Source organism: Panthera tigris, chromosome A1 (assembly GCF_018350195.1).
Source record: "Panthera tigris isolate Pti1 chromosome A1, P.tigris_Pti1_mat1.1, whole genome shotgun sequence".
Taxonomy (NCBI): Eukaryota; Metazoa; Chordata; class Mammalia; order Carnivora; family Felidae; genus Panthera; species Panthera tigris.
This window is the reverse complement of record NC_056660.1, coordinates 21,673,733-21,694,167: the sequence shown is the minus strand read 5'-3', so window position 1 is coordinate 21,694,167 and position 20,435 is coordinate 21,673,733. Positions and strand designations below refer to the sequence as shown.

The window sequence follows — 20,435 nt, the reverse complement described above, 5'->3', positions numbered from 1 at the left end:
AGCCTGCTTGGGATTCTCTCTCTCCCTCTCTCTCTGCCCCTCCCTGATTCGCGCGCACTCTCACACACTCTCTCAATAAATAAATACACTTTAAAAAAATCTTAAAAAAAAACTCAAATGATTATTCTTAATAAAAGAGCATTCCTAACTGGTGGATGGTGGTTGAAGATTTTTAATAATGTTACTAAGAAATTGATATAATAAATTTGGTTCATTTGGTAGTTACTCAGAGTAATTTGTTTACTTTTTTCATTTCTACTTTCTAGGTATGTGAAAGCAAGAACAGAACTAACATGGGATTATGGGTATGAAGCTGGGACTATGCCTGAGAAAGAAATCCTCTGCCAGTGTGGGGTTAATAAATGTAGAAAGAAAATATTATAAATTTGTAGCTAATGCCTATTGAAGAAATTAGCATATCACGCTGCAATTAGAGCCATGCAAGAAACTTTCAGTCATCAGTGGAATTAACTTAGGTTGTGATCCATCAAGAGAATTCCTCTCAGTTTACCCTTGTCAAGGAATTCATTTGTGTGGCTTAAAATGCTAGAAACAAAATAAGGACATTTTCATACACATAGGCTATCTCTTTATTCTTTCTGCTGTTCAACTTTACATGAGTGAGATGGAAGTGTATATTTTATATGAAATACCATTATACAGTTTGTAACTTATTTGTAAATTATATATTAAGAGAAACAAATGTCACAATAGAATTCAGTTGATCGTATTTACTTTTGTGATTATTGAGTTTATGCCCCCAAAAGGCCAAATTTCACATTGTTACTTACAAAATTTGTTTAATTCTTGGCAAATAATTTATCATTATAAGCCATAAGGTGGGCAACAGAGCCTGAGGAATATGTAAGAACTAACTTATACATATCACTTCCAATATTTTAACACTAGTTGGAGAAGCTCTGTCTGGCTCTTTGCAACTCTGCCCCGTCAAACCATTTGAGTGCTAAGATGGAGAAGGTTTTGGCAAACTTTGAAAGGAAACTTCTTTTCCATAGGTTCTCTTTACTTCTCCAGTACAAACACAGACAAGAAACAAAGGGAACAGAAACCTGGAGGAATTGGAATATTTTTGTTCTAAGTAGAGGAGAGCCATAAGAAAAACAAAACTTAGAAACTAGCAAAACTTAGAAAACTAGTGTCTTACTTAAGCCAGAAGGGATTGTGCTGGGCAAGAATTTCACTTTAAAAAAAACCAACAGCAACAACAAAACAAGGCAGTTCTACTCAATTGTAAAGTCTGGAACAGCTGCTTGAATTCTCCTGTGTATGATGTGCAAATTGTTTTTGTTGAGAAAAAGGGACTTACTCTGCTATGGGTTACCCAGCCCTTATCATGGAGCAGAAAGAGGACTGGGAATCTCCAAGAGTCAAAACTAATTTTACCCATAACAAAGATGTACATTTGACTGCCAGGAACTTCTCCCTTGGAACCAGAACAGGAATACCAGCTCAAAAAGTAGTAATTAAAAGTAGTTCTGGCTTTTGAGAGGTTTTATGTCTTTTTTTTCTTTTCTTTTGTACTTGATTCTGGGTTTAGTTTGGTTACTGTTCAAATAAAAACCTATTTGAAGTTTGGGGCACCTAGTGGATCAGTCCATTAAGCATCTGACTTCAGCTCAGGTCATGATCTCATGCTTAGTAAGTTTGCATTGGACTCTGTGCTATGAGCCTGTCTCTGTCTCTCTGCCCCTTCCCAGTTTGCAGTGCTCTCGTGCGCTCTCTCTCTCTCGCTCTCTCTCTCAAAAATATTAAAAAAAAAAAAAAAAAACTTGTTCGGGGCACCTGGGTGGCTCAGTCGGTTGAGCGTACGACTTCAGCTCAGGTCATGATCTCACAGCTTGAGTTCGAGCCCCACGTAGGGCTCTGTGCTGACAACTCAGAGCCTGGAGCCTGCTTCAGATTCTGTGTCTCCTTCTGTCTCTGCACCTCCCCCACTCGCTTGCTCTCTCTCTCTCTCTCAAAAGTAAATAAACATTAAAAAAAATAAAAAAAAATAAAAAACCTCTTCAAAGTTTGGACCCAATTTAATTTCTTAAAAATATTAAACTAGATGAAAATTTAACTTGAAATTGTTTTATGGAGTGAGACACCTAGGAACTAGGAAGAGGAGCAAAAGTTACAAGCCAACAAACAGCCTCCAGACAGATGAGGAAAGTTAAGTCCATTTATTCACAGTAAAGATGTTTTAGGTAGTACACTGAAAGTGAAGATACTTAATCAGTATGGGAAATACTTTTGTGCAGAAGTCCTAACATCTTGATCTGCTTCACAGCTCTCATCTTCCATCAGTGTCCTAGAGATTCTCTTTGTCTATGTCAGATCTATTTCCAGTTAAATTCCATTATTTCCCTTTTCCTTGGTTTATTCCCACATATCGGTGAAGGACATATTCTTCCTAGTTGCTTTTGAAAAGGAAAATCGAGAGGTAAATATTTTGAGACTGTGCATGTTTGATTATGTTATTTTTACCTGTATGCTTGATTGCTATTTTATCAGGGTATAGAATTCTTGAGTAGCCTCCATACACAATATTGAAGGCATCTGCTAGCTTCCAGTGCTGCTGCTTTGAGGTCTTAAAATGGTCTCCTTTCTGGCTTCCAGGATGACTACTGAAGTCAGATGTCATTCTGTTCCTTATTTTTTATATATATGACCAGTTTTAATCTCTCTTGAAATTGATAGAATTATCTTTGTCTCAGTGTTCCTTTCTGGTGAAGTCCATTTTCATCTTTCATCCTGGGTGCTTGGTGGGATCTTTCAATCTGAAAACTTTGTCCTTCAGTTCAGGGAAATCATCTTGAACCATTCCTTTAATGATTCCTAATCTGTTCTTTATTTCTAGAATTCTTGTTATTCAGATGTTAGACCTCCAGGATTGACTCTCTTCTAATTTTCTTTTCTCTCTCTTTTTAAGAGTTTCATTTTTTTTTAAATTTATTTATTTAAGTAATCTCTACCCCCAGTGTGTGACTCAAACTTGCGACCAAGAGTCACATGCTCTTCCAACTGAGCCAGCCAGGCTCCCCAAAATATATTTTCAGCTGTCTTCTTGCTGTAACTTTCTGAGAGATTTCCTCAGTCTGAATCTTCCAATATAGATGTATTGTGCTTTATTTTTCTGGTCTCTTTTTTTTTTTTTTTTTTTTTTTTTATGTTTCATTTATTTTTGAGACAGAGAGGAAGCACATGAGTAGGGAGGGGTAGAGAGGGAGAGGGAGACATAGAATCTGAAACAGGCTGCAGGCTCCAAGCTTTTAGTACAGAGGCAGACACAGGGCTCGAACTCACAAACCGTGAGATCATGACCTGAGCCGAAGTCGGATGCTTAACAGACTGAGCCACCCAGGCTCCCCTTCTGGTCTCATATTTTTAATTTCTAGAGCTCTCTTCTCTGAATTTTTCTTTAATAGCATCCTATTTTTGGTTCATGGTTGCAGTATCAAATCTTCTTGAAAGTGTCATGTATATAGGTTTAAGTGTGTGCACACACATTCATATCTATATTCTTCCTGCATATTTTGTGACCTCAAAGGTTTATTTGTTTTCACTGTATATTTCCTTTGGTCTTTGTCTTTCATGTTATAGACTTTCCTCAGTTGGTGATCTTGGCAGTCTACTCATACTTAAGAGTGGAACACTAAAAAGGCTGAGATTATAAACTGGGGGAAAGGGCTCTTCAAGTGCCACACCATGAGGTAGCTGAGCTACCAAGTCTCTAATGGTCTGTTATGGACTGTTTTTGGCCTGCCAAGGAATACTTGTCTCTCCTCCTGATTTAAGGGCAAAAACTTGGCTGCCAGAGTCTGCTCTTATCTCCCCTTTGAGCCCCATTCTTCTGTAACCCATTTCTGTATTTGTCAAGACTGTCCCAAGTTATCTTTTTAAATATTGTTTTTCTGCTGTCCCCAATTTTGCCTTTCTTCTCTTTAAAACCTCAAAATGCAAGACCTGCAGAAGTTTTCCTTTAATTCCTCAGCAAACCACCGACTATGACATGCTTCTTTTCCAGAATTTTTTTTATCTGTAATTTATATGCATTTGTGTTCTCTACATGTATATTTGTCACATGCACTGAAAACCTCGTCTTGTATGGTGCTGTGTACCCCATGGGTGCTAAATAAAGACTTGCGACTTGCAACTGGAATTAGTCTGTTAATTCCGCCTACGTTTATGACATAACTATTTAGGCCAGACTTGGTGTTACACAATTTTTAAAGAAACAGAAGAGCAGTCACTTCAGCTGATCTCGGGTTTTGGTCATCTTTCCTCCCAATCTGAAGAGGAAAAGTCAGGGCAGGGTGGGGAACGCCTGCAAGTTTAAAAACAAAACAAAGCAAGTTCAGATTCAAACCAGATCTGGATAAGATGCGAGCTCCTATTTGAATGAGAACTACGTCTGCAAACTCTACGCGTCTCTTGCTCAGAACTTCCCCCTATGCAGGGGAAATGGATCATCACAGCTTTTACGAAAACGAAACTCTGCAACTGCCTGTGAACTTCCGGAAGTGCAGGCAAGGAGCACAGCCGTTGGACAGCCACGGAGGGTGCAGCCATGGAGCAAGCGTTGTCTTCCTTGGCCAAGGACGCGCGGGACCAGCTCCCCCACCCCACTGGTGAGTAATGTGCGCGTGCGAACACGCGGGGATGGAGTTGTGGATAGGAGGGGGGTGATGCAGTGCCCCACAATCACAGGGCGGGGCCCAGGGTCTGCTCACTGCTGTGGCCGCTTGGGGGCCCCCGGATCCACATCCTAGCCCCTCAGGCAGCGCTGGCAAACTTGCCGAACTTGCCGGGCTTGTCTACGTTCACCTCCAACAGACCTTCGGGCAGTTCCGCAGGGACTCTGAGCCCAGACCTCAGCCCCGGAGCTTCACTTAGGAGAGTTGTGTCCCGCTTTCTTCTCCCACTAGTGATGGACAGCCCAATGCTACTGTCCTACTCTACTGGGAATGGAGGCATCAGAGGAAACCGACATAAATTCTGGTGGGCTTACTCTCCACGCGAAGCTCCACCCACCTGTAAAACAATGTTGTCAGAGAAGTGGAGAAGTAGGCAGGAGTGGACCCCTTCCTGAAGAGAAGTGGCTAGCTGGGTCTCAGGAAGAGGTTGGGAAGGTTCTTGCAGAGAATGTGACTCTTTGGAACCATCTCCTCCTTTTCATTCAGTAGTTCAGATCCTCAGCAACCCTCTCTGTGAATAAGGCAATAGTCTGAGTCTGCGCCTTCCTTTCACTTAAACAGATGTAGAGGTCCTACCACCTGCCAGGCTCAAGGCTAGATTTGGGGAACACAGAGATGAGTTAAACTGACCCCAGCTTAGAGAATCGAATAGGCAACTTGAAGATGACCTGGTAAGTAAGCACCACAGAGGCCCAAATGAGGGGCTCCTAATTCAACTTGGTGTTCAGGGAAAGCTTTATGGAGGTGAGGATGCCCTTAGTTTTAAATGGCAAGAGGCAACCAGAGGTAGAAAGTTTGAAAGGGTGTTCCATACAAAGGTGATGGCGGGAAGAGGCACCAGCCCCAAAACGTCACATGGCAACCCTAAACCAAGTGGTTGAATATTTTCATTCAGCTAGTGTTACCTATGGAATGTTACTAGAGATGAGATTCCATCCTGACATTTTCCCCAAACTCCAGACTTGTATAACCAACTTCATCAATGCTTAGAATGATTTCAAACTGAATATCCCAAAGAGAATTTTTGTTTCCCTGCGTATATCCATGTATTCCAAACCTGTTCAACCACCAGCATTCCATTCATCCAGTTTCTCAGGCCAAAACTGTTAGCACTGCCCTCAATGCCTCTCTTTCTCCCTCACCTCCCATGTAATGCATCAGACCAGTCAGTTCTGTTTTCAGAATAGATCTTGAGCCTGACTGCTTCGCACCTTCGCTACCATCCAAGCCCAATCCACCATCATCTCCTGCCTGGACTACTGATCTGGCCCCTACTCCAACTTCTCATACAGACAAGACTGTACAACAGCCAAAATGATCTTTAAGAAAAAAAAGCGAATGTGATTCTCCTACACAGAGCCCTTCAACAGTCTCATTACCTTCCAAACAATCTCTTACCGTGGCCTACAGTGTAACCCATGTCCTGATCTGATCCCATACCTGCTCATCTTGATGACTTTGCTACTCCTTACTGCCTTGTGGGTCCTCCAAGCCCCCAGATCTGCCCCTGCCTCAGGGTCTTTCTGTTTGCATCACATTTCTCACTTCCCCACCATATTCAAATCTCAAGTGTGTCCCTCCATAGCTTTGCCTGCCCATTCTATTTAAGAGAACACCCCACCTCCCTCATGACTCTCTACTTCCTTTCCCTGCTCTGTTTTTTTCATAACACTTATCACTAGCAGGAAAAAAAATACTTGTCTGTCTCTACTCTAGAATAAAGTTCCATGAGAGTTGAAACTCTCATCTCATTGTCTGTTTTATTTGTAGTGCCTAATAGGTTCTTATTAAGAATTTATTGAAGGAATGAGTGGGCTTGTATGTACCACTGAGCTTGGCTTCTATTCTGTTGCTGATGGGGAATGTCTTTCTAAGGAGGGAAACCAGCCCAGTTTGAACTAAAGTCTTCTGTTCTGAATTCTGTATATCTGAGAGTTGGGCAGATAGGTCCTCTGGGACTGTCAGCTGTGCGTAGGGAAATGGAGTCACATAATACAAATGTGCCTGCTGAGGGTCATCCCTGTGTATGATTGTGAGATAGATATCTTAAAGAAGTCCACTGAACATCCTACACCTTGGCTGTCCGCCACCCCTTTCCCACAACATGCCCATTCTTATTCCAGTTTATACTTTTTTTTTTTTTTTTTTTTGAGAAAGAGAGAGGGCACAAGCAAGCAAGGGGCAGAGAGTGAGGGAGAAAGAGAATCCCATGAGGGGCAGAGGGAGAGAGAGAGAGAATCCCACACCAGCTCTGCACTGTCAGTGTGGGGCCTGAAGCAGGGCTCAAGCTAACCTGATGTGGGCCTCGAACTCACAAACCATGAGATCGTGACCTAAGCCAAAGTTGGATGCTTAACTGACTGAGCCCCCCAGGCATCCCCCTGTTTATACACTCTAAAGCTGTCCCCAGTAATGCTTTCTGGCTCTCCCAAATACATTTATGTTTCCAAGTCCATTACCAAGCCTCTAGGTAATGTCCACTCCTCTTCTGTTTTGGTCTTTATCCATTACAGGTGTGCAGTCATGGGACTCAGTGGTAAAGTTGACTTCTCCCACATATCTTATGTGTAATGGAAGAACTTAAAAAGCTGCAATAATAGATAAGTTGATCAAAGAAGAAAAGAGGAATAAGTTTCCAAGCCAGCACCATACATCGGTTGCCAGTCCAGAACATAAATCATAACAAAAGGGCATTGTAAATGGAATTGTAAGATTAGGGACTCTCATTCCATCATCCACTCATTTAGTGGTGAAACGTGTTTCTTGGCTATCCAGTCTGGCTACCCCAGATTCTGTCCTCTGGCTGGATTTCCCTTGTCCAATGGGCTTTAAGACCATATCTGGGAAAAGGAACATTTGGAAGACACCCCTGACATCCCTGCAGAGGCTGTGACATTAGTAATCCCTTTCCAGATGGAGATGGGCCTAGAGACAGAGTTTCATTCTGTTGGTTTGAGTTAGTCAGAGTTCATATGTTCCTGGCTTGTCATTTTTCTGCAGCTTCATTCTGTAGAACCTTTCTTGACTACCAGTTTAATTTTGGGGAAATTGTTGTCAGATCAGTCTCTGTGAGTCCTTAGGCCTGCTAGACACAATAGAAGGACCATGGGGAGCCCTGCCGATCCTCATTGTTCTTAGTGTCAGCTGCTGATGGAGACCAATGGACTTTTCCCTAAAATGCCCAGCTCCCATAATACACCTATCCCTCACTGTCTGAACCTATACAGTTCCTGAATTCAGAAGGTGAGGACTATCAGTTATCCAAATGTATTTATTTGGTCCATGAGTTTTGGGTAATGCATAGCAAGCATTCAGATAGTGAGAGATGCGTGTCTATATAAGAGCCTCTAGTGTGATTTCCCCTCAACTCCAGAGTTACATGCTTCCTCCAGTCTGGAAGAATGAACAAGTTAGAAAAGCCAAGATCTTATAAGAAACTATGAGGAGGACGTGTTTTACCAAGAAAAGGCCATTAGAGGGAGCCTGCGTGTCCCACTTTGGGGGTTGTAGTGACAAAACTCTAGGTCAGAAGGCAATGGTGTAGCTACCACCACCATATTCCCAGGTGCCAAAACCCTAGAAGCCTGCAGACTTGGGAATGCAACTCAGATGGACAGTCCCCAAAGGAAACACAGGGGGCCATGCTTAGTATCCAAAGCCTGACAGCTCAGCCCTGCACAGTGCACCTGTCCAAAAGTCCAGCTTTGCACAAGGAAAGGGTAATGCTGTGTGAAAATGCCTAGCTCTTATACAACAAGGAGCATTGCATGCCTATCAAATGTTATCATACTATTTTATTAGGGATTTTTATTCCAGATTTTGACACTAATAATTTGATGCTTTTTTTTTTTTTTTTTAGCCTGTGCTTTATAAATTTAATATCCAGTTTGTGTGTTCTTTTAAAAAGAATATAGTATTTAACAAAGTATATTTGGGGCCTGAGGTGAATAAAATATTGGGGTTTTTTTCCTTATTTTCCATCTAGGATGGTATATTATGTTGTCAAATATTAAAATGTATTCTAAAACATTGAAAATTATAAAGTGTGGTATTGGCAGAGAAAGTGACAGATCAATGGAACAAAATAGAAGTATGTGAACAAACCCAAACATATGTAATCATTAAATGTATGAAAAGGAGATTTAAATCACTGGCTAACCACTATGAAAATAAGTTAGAGCCCCATCTCGTACTTTATAATACAATAAATTTCACATTAATATTTTAATATAAAAATAAAATTTTAGAAGAAAATAGAGCTATGGAGGTGTTTTCTAAGTCATATCTCCTTTTTATCAAATAAAACGTTTAAACATTCTGTATGTCCATTTTATAAACAAAAAAGACCACACATATGACTAACAAGAATGCATAACAGGCTCATAAATCAATAAGAAAATAGTGAATAACCCAACAGAAAATGTCCTGAGGACATCAGTGCCAGAGAAGAAATGCACATATTGCCTTATGATATGTTAAATTCATAATTATAGATTATATTCTTCTCTCTATGCTTTGTATCCTTTCTTTTGACATAGTCATCTACTCTTTTGTCCTAGTTGTATCTTTATAGTATGGTTTTTGATGGGATAGCCAGATACCCTTGTATTTTCTTTTCAAGGTTTCCTTCACCATCCATGCCCTTTTATTCTTCCAAATAAACTTTTTTTTCCCCAAGTTCTTTAACCTTCTTGGAATTTAAGTTGAAATGACATTAAACCTACAATTTGAGAAAGAATTGACAGGATTATAATGTCCCGTCTTCCTACTCTGGAGCACAGTATTTCTCTCCATGTATCGAGATCAAGCTTAAAACTTTTTCCCCCCATAATGTGAATTATTTTAGACCAAGAAAAACATACACATTGTCTCTCCATTTGGCAACTTTGTAATACCCTTCCCCCCCCCCATGTTGTGTTTTTGTTTTTGTATTGAAATTTAGTTGATTAAAACAACGCTTTCATCATGTCATTCCCCTGCTTAAAAATCCTTCCTGGCAGTCTTCTACATCTGTTTCTCAAATTCTTTTCCAGCTTCCTCTGCACAGACTCCCTCCCCCTTCAGGATCCTGGTTTTCTGGCCCCTGGTCAAACCTCTTGACCTTTTCCCACATCGCTACATAGTCTCCAGTGTCCCTCCCACCGCCTCCCCCCTTTCTGTCTGTCTCCAGGTTGTACCAGCTCAAGGCCCATGTCCTTGACAACACCCCATCCCCCATCCCACAGGGGAGCACTCTACTCCCCTGGATCCATAGCATGTATTGTATTTTCCACTCAGCAATCATATTCCTTTGTGGCATTTATCCTGTTATTTTATTTTCCTTATTAACATTTCATCTCCTTATTTTGTTAGCTTCTTTCAGGCAACAGTTCTGTCTCCTGTTTCTTTGTGTCCTCTGCTATGCAGTTCTCCACAGTAGCCACTCACTACACATGGCTATGAGCACTTAAAATGTGGCTTATTTAGTTAAGACACACTCAGCACAAAGTACACCAAGCTTCAAAACTCAGTACTAAAGAATGAATTAATTATGTCAATTAAAGGTTGAAAGGATAATATTTTGCATACATTTAGTTGAATAGAGCCTGTTATTAATTAACCCATTATTTAATGGGTAAAATTAATTTCACCCATTTCTTGATGCTTTTTTTTACAATGCTCCTAGAAATTTTTTAGCTGTAGGTCACATTTGTGGCTCACGTTATGTTTCTGTTAGCACCCATCTAGAGTGCCCAGCAAAATGACTCTCCTACCAAAGGTGCTCCCAAATTGGTGGTGGTTTGAAATGAATGAAAATGAGGTTTTCTCTCAGTCTCAACCCCTTTTTCTTGATTGGTGGGTAGCAGAGGGACTACATATTTTTATCCTCAGTAGTTAGGACCCAAATCCAGGAAACAGAAATTAAAGAAGAAACTCATCTGAGGGGCACCTGGGTGGCTCAGTCAGTTAAGCTTCTGACTTGAGTTCAGCTCAGGTTGTCATCTCATGGTTCATGGGATTGAGCCCTGCATTGGCTCCACATTGACAGCGTTGAACCTGCTTGGGATTCTATCTCTCTCTCTGTCTGCCCCTTCCCCACTCACTTTCTGTGTTCGTTCGCTCTCTCTCTTTCTCTCTCTCTCTCAAAATAAATAAATAAATGTGGGGTGGGGGGGGGGGGGAAGATTGTGAGATAAATGCTGCTCCAAAGCACAGTCTTCTAAGGGCACCTGGGTGGCTTAGTCAGTTGAGCATCTGACTCTAGATTTTGGCTCAGGTCATGATCTCATAGTTGTGAGATAGAGCTCTGCATTGGGTGTGGAGCCTGCTTGAGATTCTCTCTCATTCTGCCTCCCGCTTGCACTCTCTCAATCTAAAATAAAAATAAATAGATAAATAACCTTTTTTAAAAAAAAGTGCTGTCCTATGATTTTGTGAAATGCAAGATCTAATTTCAGAGATTTTGTTTTGTTTTGAATAACAAAAACTACTTTTAGGAACAACTTATAGGAACCCCTTAAGTGGTTAACCTCATCTAAATTTATTTTGTTTTTAATTTTTTTAACATTTATTTATTATTGAGAGACAGAGACAGAGCATGAGCAGGGGAGGGGCAGAGGGAGAAGACACAGAATCTGAGGCAAGCTCCAGGCTCTGAGCTGTCAGCACAGAGCCTGACGCAGGGCTTGAACTCACAAACCGCAAGATCATGACCTGAGCTGAAGTTGGAGGCTTAACTGACTGAACCACCCGGGCGCCTCAACCTCATCTAAATTTAAAACTGTCATCATTAAATGGTAAAGTAAGTCCTTGTTTCAAAACTAAAAGTTGAAAGATTAAAAACACAAGTGTGTTCTAATACAGAAAACCAAATCAAAAAGAGGATGAGCATTGGAAAGGGCAAAAAAAAAAAAAAAAAATTGTTAAATGGATGCTTGTGGCCAAATGAATAGCAAACAAATGGGAAGGTTACCTCTCAGTGACATGCCAGTGGGGTTTTGAGAACAGATGGCTTCTTTCTCTCTCTGTTTATTCTTCCCTTTTCTTCCTAGCTCTCCTTCTCTTAGTTCCTCTCCTTTCTTCCATTCCTTTCTTTAAAAAAAAAAAAATCAATTTTCTACCTTTATGTAGCTTTCTCTCCTAAGTTATTATAATGCTAGATTTAAGTGCATTTAAATTATAGCACATTGCTCATTTACATCTTTAATTCACTCAAAATTTATTTTTGAGTATAGTCTGACATTTTGTTTACAGGCAGTTGAGCAGAGCACTGTTTCTTGAATATATCATTGTGTTCTTGTTGATTTGTAATGATAATAGTAATAATTATTGAGAGCTTAGTATTGGCAAGGCAGTGTTTTGAGAGCTTTGTATTTAAATTCCTAGTTGTGGGGCGCCTGGGTGGCTCAGTCGGTTAAGCGTCCGACTTCAGCTCAGGTCACGATCTCACGGTTCATGAGTTCGAGCCCCGCGTCGGGCTCTGGGCTGATGGCTCAGAGCCTGGAGCCTGTTTCGGATTCTGTGTCTCCCTCTCTCTCTGACCCTCCCCCGTTCATGCTCTGTCTCTCTCTGTCTCAAAAATAAATAAACATTAAAAAAAAAATTAAAAAAAAATAAATTCCTAGTTGTGTTTCTTTCCTTTTTTTTTTTTTTTTTTTAAGTTTGTTTGTTTGTTTAAGTAATCTCTGCACCCAACCTGAGTTTCAAACAACCCTGGGATCAAGAATTGCATGGTCTTCTGACTGAGCCATCCAGGCACCCTCTGGTTGTTTCTTGAACAAAGTTTTCCACGTGTTTAGACATTTTAAATGAACATTAACTGTTGTCCCTCCATTCATTAAGCCGTTCAAAAAAATACAAAATAACTTGCTTTTCCACTTGGGTCCCGATTTTTTTTCTCTCTCTAGTAGTTGAGGACCTCTCATAAAAACAAGTGCCCTGCCTTCTACTTTTAAGACTGGTGGAAGAGTTATGGAGACCAAGAAATTCTACCTTTCCATTTCTCATCAAGGATGTTACTTATAGGTGTCTTTCAGGTTGCAGAAAAGATGGAAAAAAGGACATGTGCACTCTGCCCCAAAGACTCCGAGTATAGTGTCCTATACATTGCAAAAAAAGAGACTATAGCTGCTCATGAAAATTGTTTGGTAAGTTACTTGAAAACACATGAGTCCTTTTAGGGAAGGACGTACCAATATAGATAATGTACTTTGGAGACAAAGAATGATGAGTTGGCCATGGTTTGGGCTTTTAAGTGGGGATTTGGGAAGCAAATTTCCTAACTTTTTAAACTGTTTCAGATCTTACCACCTTATGATTACATTTTAGCTGTATTTATAACTGATCGAACACAATTATGATAAGCTTCTCTGAAGATATTTTAATGAGATATTTCAAATATAATAGATACCCATAGACATTTCACCCAGATTTGAAAAATCATACTGTATTTTTGTTTTAGCTTGGATTTTTTTTTTTTTTTAAGAAATAAAACATAGTTAAGGACTAATTCTCTCTCTTCCCCTCCCACCATCCCTCTTGAGATATAATTGCCATCACAGATTTGGTTTTCACCATGTATATTTAAGTGCTTATAACAAGGTATGATGAGGTTTTACATGTTCTTGGACTTTGTAGAATTTCAGCCAGCTTCTGTGAACTATTGAGATTTATCCATGTGAGAAATTTCACTCTTAAGTCTTTAATTTTAAATGTTAGAGAATTCTTTTGTGACTGCCACTATTAAACTATTCTCATGTGAATGAGCATTTAGGTTTTTCCACTTTTTTTCATATAACTAACCAGCTGTCATGAACATCCTTGTATAAGTCCCCTAAATCACGGGAGAATTTCTCTGATGTAGGGCACAGAGCAAAAACCAGAAATGGTGGACACAGAGGGTGCATTTTGCACCTCACTACATGCACCAAATTGCTTTCCAAAAGGATGACACCAAATTCATTTCTCGTCTTCCTTGCCATACATGATATTATGAAATTTTAATTTTTTCCTCTCTAATGGGTGTGAAATGGTCTCTTGTTTTCATTTGCAGTTTCTAGATTTGGCTATGCTTATGCACAGATCTTTTTGTCACTTCTGTGACTTGTGTTGCTGGACCACATTTTGTCTTTGGGATATTGATTTTGTTTAAGTGTATTTTTATATGTATATAAATAGATGCTAATGCATTATTATATATGTTAGCTTTTAATTTATGGTGTTTCCTTTCAGAGCCTTATAATGTATCCTTATTAAATATATCATTGTTTTCCTTTATAATTTGTAGGAGTTCTTCACTAAGAAATTCTTTTCTTTACTAAGATTCCCCCCTCCCCCAATTTTAAATTTTGTCTTTTTTCATTTAGTTTCTTAATCCAACTGGAATTTATTTGGACTACTGTGTAAAGTAGGGATCTCCTCTTTTGTCATATGATTAACCCCTTTTCCCAGCATTATTTGACTAATCTGTTCTTTTGTCATTGATTTTAGTGATAATAATGATAACTCTTATTATTCAGTGTTCACCAGGTATAAGGTAATATTCTGGAAGCTTAACCTGTATTAAACTATTAATCCTTACAACAACCCCAAGAGGTAGGTATCGTTATTATGCCCAAACTAAAGATGAGACATCTGAGGCACAGAGAGTTTAAGTCACTTGCCCAAGGTCATGCAGCTGTAAGTGACTGAGCCAGGATTCTTACCCGGGCTATCTACTTCTAGAACCCCCACTTTTATCCAGTGTGCTAACGATATAATATATGTGTACATATCTGTTTCTGGCTCTTTTGTCTGTTCCATTGGTCACTTTGCCTATCCCTCAGCTGGTACAACATTGTCTTAATTACTATAATTTTATGATAAGCCATGGCTCTTTTTTAGTGCTTTGAATTTTGGGGTCAGTTTATGAGTTTCACACAAATTCCTTTTGGAATTTTAACTGGAATTCCATTGAATTTGGGAAAAATTATATGAGTGTTTCTATCCATCAACAGAGTATCTCCAACTATTCAGGTCATTTTTTATGAATTTCAGAAATATTCAAACATTTTTTTTTTTTATGTAGAGATCTAGAACTTTGGATTAATCTTTTTCCTGGCTTTGGTTTTGTTGTTGTTTGTTTTTTGTTTCATTACCTTTTCCTAATGCTTTTTTTCATTAAATTGAAGTATAAAAAAAATTGTAGTTGACACACAGTGTTACGTGTTTCAGGTGTAAACATATTGAGTAATTCTACTACTCTACATTATGTTGTGCTCACCACAACTGTAGCTACCATCTGTTACAATACTATTAGCTACATATATTCCCTAGTCTGTGCCTTTCATCCCTGGGATTTACTCATTCCATGACTGGAAGACTAGACCTCCCATTCCTCGTCACCCATTTTGCCTGTGCCCTCTCCACCTTCCTCTCTGGCAGCCACCAGTTTATTCTCTCTTTATGGGTCTTTTTCTGATTTTTTGTTTGTTCATTTGTTATTTAGTTTCCACATATCATTGAAATCATATAGTACTTGTCTGTCTCTGTCTGATATTTCACTTAGCATAATGCTCTCCAGGTCCATCCATGTTGTTGAAAATGGCAAGATCTCATTCTTTTTTATGGCTAAGTAATATTCCATTACACACACACACACACACACACAAACACACCACCTTCTTTATACATTCATCTGCTTATGGTTGCTTCCATGTATTGGCTCTTATAAATAATGCTGCAGTAAACATGGGGTGAGTATATCTTTTTGAATCAGTGTTTTCATTGTCTTTGGATAAATACCCAGTAGTTGTATTACTGGATCATATGGTATTTCTGTTTTCAGTTGTTTCAGGAACCTTCATACTGTTTTCCATAGTAGCTCTGCAATTTAGATTCCCAACAGTGCATGTGCATTCCTTTGTTCCCACATTCTTGCCATCACTTGTTATTTCTTGTCTTTTTGATACTAGCCATTCTGACAGGTGTGAAGTGATATCTCATTGTGGTTTTGATTTATTTTTCCCTGATGATGAGTGATGTTGAGCATCTTTTCATGTGTCTGTTGGCCATCAGTATGTCTTCTTTGGAAAAATGTCTCTATAGGTCTTCTGCCCATTTTTTATCAGATTATTTGTTTTTTTGGTGTTGAGTTATATGAATTCTTTATCTGTTTGGGATATTAATCCTTTATCAGATATGTCATTTGCAAATATCTTCTCCCATTCAGTAGGTTGCCTTTTCATTTTGTTGGCAGTTTCCTGTGCTGTGCAAAAGCATTTTATTTTGGAGTAGTCCCAATAGTTTATTTTTGCTTTTGTTTCCCTTGCCTAAGAAGACATATCTAGAAAGAAGACATATCATGTTACTATGGCTGATGTCTAAGAGATTACTCCCTATGTTTTCTTCTAGAAGTTTTATCGTTTCAAGTCTCACATTTAGGTCTTTAATCCATTTTGAGTTCATTTTTGCATATGGTATAAGAAAGTGGTCCAGCTTTATCCTTCTCCATGTAGCTGCCATGTTTTCCCAACACCATTTATTGAAGAGACTGTCTTTTCCCCATTGTATATTCTTATCTCCTTTGTTGAAGATTAGTTGGCCATATAATCATGGGTTTATTTCTGTGGTCTCCTGGTTTATTTCTGTTCCGTTGATCTATATGTCTGTTTTTGTGCTGGTACCATACTGATTATTATATGTGTCTTTAAGTCTGAGATTGTGCTACTTCCTTCTCCTTTCTCAAGACTGCTTTGGCTATTGGGGTCTTTTTTGGTTCCATACAAATGTTAGTATTATTTGTTGTAGTTCTGTGAAGAATGCTATTGGTATTTTGATAGAGAAGGCATCGAATCTATAGATTGCTTTGTGATTGCATTGTGTAATGTTGATCTTCAATTGAGAGATAGGTTAGATTCTTTTGTTTTCAGGTAACACACAGAAACTTGAGCCAACCTAAGCATAAAAGTTGCCCTTCAAATTTTTTTTAAAAGTTTAAATCCAAGTTAGTTAACATATAATGTAATAATGATTTCAGGAATAGAATTTAGTCATTCAACATTTATATATAACACCCAGTGCTCATCACAAGTGTCCTCCTTAATGCCCATCACCCATATAGCCCCTCCCCTACCCAACACCCCTCCAGCAATCCTCAGTTTGTTCTCTGTACTCAAGAGTCTTTTATGGTTTGTCTCCTCTCTGTTTTTATCTTATTTTTGCTTCCCTTCCCCTATGTTTATCTGTTTTGTTTCTTAAATTCCACATATAAGTGAAATCATATGATATTTGTCTTTCTCTGACTTACTTCACTGCATAATATACACGCTAGTTCCATCCATGTTGTTGCAAATGTCAAGATATCATTCTTTTTTGATTGCCCAGTAATATTCCATATAAAAGTGACTCTTTAATCAGACTTCAGGGGCATTTCATGGCTCCTGAAGGCAGACACAAAAGCATGTCTAAGAAACAGTAGCTAGAAAGCCATCAGGAACCCATGATGTCCTCTCTAGCCCTCATTTTTGTTTTCCTCTTTGCAGACTGGCTTACTCTCCATCGTGTGCCTTAGAGTCTATTCCACTTTCTCAGGGTAGGGAATCCAGTTGGCCCAGCTTCAGGTCAGGGCCCTAACCAGGTCCATTTAAACATTGGGGTCAGGGTTATGCAGTATAAAACATGCCTGGGGATCCTTCCAAAGAAAAGCAGGGTGGCTTGTGATCTGCTTATACACCCCAAAAGATGGTCGTTGTTATACCCCCAATCCATCTTCTACCCCCAGTGAGTACTTTCGATACCATTTTATGACTTGTGGCTCTCAACGGTACTTTGAGCATATTCTGAATTTTTTCTTTTCCCAATCTGCAGCTGTATTCTTCAGCACTTGTGGAATGTGAGGACCATGATCCAAGTAATGACGACAGAAGTTTTGATGTGGAGTCAGTAAAGAAAGAAATCCATAGAGGAAGGAGGTTGGTAAGTACAAATGACTTTATTACTCAGACAAAACGAACAGATATTAAAGGGGATGTTTCCAAAAGAAAGTCTACTTGATTGGTAAACCAGGGATAGAGACACATCTTGTAGAGCTGAAAGATGTAGGGTCTTTAGAGTGGGAGAGAGCCAAAGCATAAGAGACTCCTAAAAACTGAGAACAAACTGAGGGTTGATAGGGGGTGGGAGGGAGGGTAGGGTAGGTGATGGGTATTGAAGAGGGCATCTTTTGGGATGAGCACTGGGTGTTGTATGGAAACCAATTTGACAATAAATTTCATATATTAAAAAAAAGATGTAGGGGCGCCTGGGTGGCGCAGTCGGTTAAGCGTCCGACTTCAGCCAGGTCATGATCTCGCGGTCCGTGAGTTCGAGCCCCACGTCAGGCTCTGGGCTGATGGCTCGGAGCCTGGAGCCTGTTTCCGATTCTGTGTCTCCCTCTCTCTCTGCCCCTCCCCTGTTCATGCTCTGTCTCTCTCTGTCCCAAAAATAAATTAAAAACGTTGAAAAAAAAAAAAAAGATGTAGGGTCTGTATTAGAAACCTAGATTTTACTGATCATTTAATATTTTAAAATAAACTACAACATGCTTCATCAGCAAAGTATATAGGAGTTAGAATGCTTTGGGCTGTAAGTAGAAGGAACCCAACTCAAACTGGCTTTAAAAAAGGATGCTTATTTTCTCACTTAGCCAGAGGGAATGCTGGCTTCAGAGTTGGTTTATTTAGTGGCTTAATGGTGTCATCAAGACCCCATCATCCTTTCTGTCATCCTGTCCACATCAGTTGGTCCTTCTGTGGTCATAGGGTAGGCCATAGGCAACAACCGAAGGGTCAGGCTTTCTTGTTCCCATCTGGTGAAAGAAAAAGTTCATCCCCAAGTATGGAGTAAGACCATTCTGAAAATTTAATTAAGCCACACCCATACTCCTGCACCAGTTGCTGGAGGTGACCATAACTAATTAGTATCTATCCCCTTGGATCTCGGGTCAGCTCCCCCTGGGAAGGTAGAGTGAGGAGTAGTTACCCTCCTGGTTCTGTTACAGCAGACTTCCTCTATGGAAAGCCCTTCACGGCTTAGCAAGCAGTACAGCAGGTGTGAGCACCTAATGCCCACCACTACAGTAAGGTTTGTGATCTGGAACAAATATTTATGTAGTCCTTGCAAGGCTGACACATATATGAAGGCAGTTTCTGCACAGCCTGATGTGCTTTGAGAAGGATCAGCACAGGTCACTCAAGCAAGCAAGAACCTTAGCACAGGTGAGCACCAGGAAGCCTTCCTGGCTGGGGAGGAGTGAGGGTAAGGAAGATGGGGAAGGAGGATGGCATGTTTACAAAACTAAAAGTACATGACTGTGTGTGGCATCCTCTCTCCTGACTTTATGGGATTCTGTAAGATACACCAGAATGCAGGAAACCATCCCTTGTCGTAGATAATGAGTCGACCCTGGCTTCTCACTTTGACAACTAAAGCTGCAGTAAACATCTTTGTACACATATCCTGTGTACTTGTTTGAGCGTTGCTGTAGAGCACATTCCTAGAAGTGAAATGGCTGAGTCAAAGAGAATTCCCTCTGATAATTTTGAAACGTGCTAACAAACCGTCCCCCAGAAAGGCTGTACCATTTTATACTTCTGTGGATGAAACAGCACTTTTCCCAGCCCTTGACAAAATGAGCATCACGAATCTGCTTAATTTTTGCACCTGACAGGAAGTGGTACCTTGCGTTTCCCCTCACTGGTGAGGTTGAACTTTAGTTCTCCTCAGGCACCTCCCACCCGCCCCACCCCCACCCAGCCCCAGCAGTTCTTCCCAGTCCCACAGTCCAGCACTGCCAGCACTCTCCTGCGAACACTCTGGACTCCCTCTCCTCACCACCCTCACACACCATTTCCTTACCCACCATCAAAACCCCCACCCCTGGTGAAATGCATCTGTCTGTTGTCTGCTTGTGCTGAAGAGACTGGCACTTGAGCACTTGAACAACCGGACAAAAACCCACAAATGTGTTGACTGATCTTAGATTCACGGCCACAAATCTCAAAAGGAATCTCAACACTTCACCCTCCACCCTCTACATTTATTGTTTCATTTCCTTTCTTTTTAGAACCTCTCCCCACCCCAACTGCCCATCCCCAAGTTGATGACTAGACTTCATTTTTCTTTTTGATAGACTTTTTTGCTTTTAGAGCAGTTTTAGGTTCACAGAACACTTGAGGGAAAAGTACAAAGACTTCCCATAAACCTCCCACTGCTCCACACACACACACACACACACACAGCCTCCTTTTTATCAACATCCCCCACCCAGAGTGGTGCATTGTTACAACCGATGAACCTACATTAGCACATCATCAAAACACCCAAAGTCCATAGTTTACATTAGAGTTCATCTTGGTGGTGTACATATTTTTGTCTGATTTTTACCTAGCAATGGAAGCCATTAGCCGGGAACTCCTATCCAAACCACTGCCCATCCACCTCTGTCCCCAGACTCTGGGACCTCCCTCTTGTCAAAGCCAACCCTCCACTTAGACTTTGGAGTCATCACCTGCCCCTCCTTAAGGACTATCTCTTGCATTTCCCTTTACCCCATTCACATCAGTATCCCAGCTTGTACTAGCTTATTTCCTTCAGCATATGTATGTCTGATCAACTGATCATGTCATCTTAAACCCTCCTTTGTACACAAAAAAACCTGGCCAATTACAATGTCACTTTTCTGTCCTTAGCTGACCTTTGAGCAGTATTCATTACACAGTTGCCCACGCCCCTGCACCT

General features: G+C 40.1%; 1 protein-coding gene across 7 annotated transcripts in view; it reads left to right on the top strand.

Annotated features, from left to right (window-relative positions):
• The window catches only part of SETDB2 (SET domain bifurcated histone lysine methyltransferase 2), an 89,255-nt gene that overhangs the window by 54,802 nt on the left and 14,018 nt on the right, over positions 1-20,435 (top strand). For 4 of the 7 annotated variants that reach the window (XM_042966488.1, XM_042966425.1, XM_042966599.1 and 1 more), the window contains one exon: positions 267-1,676. In XM_042966488.1, coding sequence (XP_042822422.1) covers positions 267-384 — 118 coding nt within the window. In that variant the 3' untranslated portion in view covers positions 385-1,676. Of the gene's footprint in view, positions 1-266; positions 1,677-4,493; positions 4,635-12,704; positions 12,827-17,525; positions 17,634-20,435 lie in introns of those variants that run through there. The other 3 variants (XM_042966737.1, XM_015544562.2, XM_042966783.1) reach the window with 2 other exon arrangements.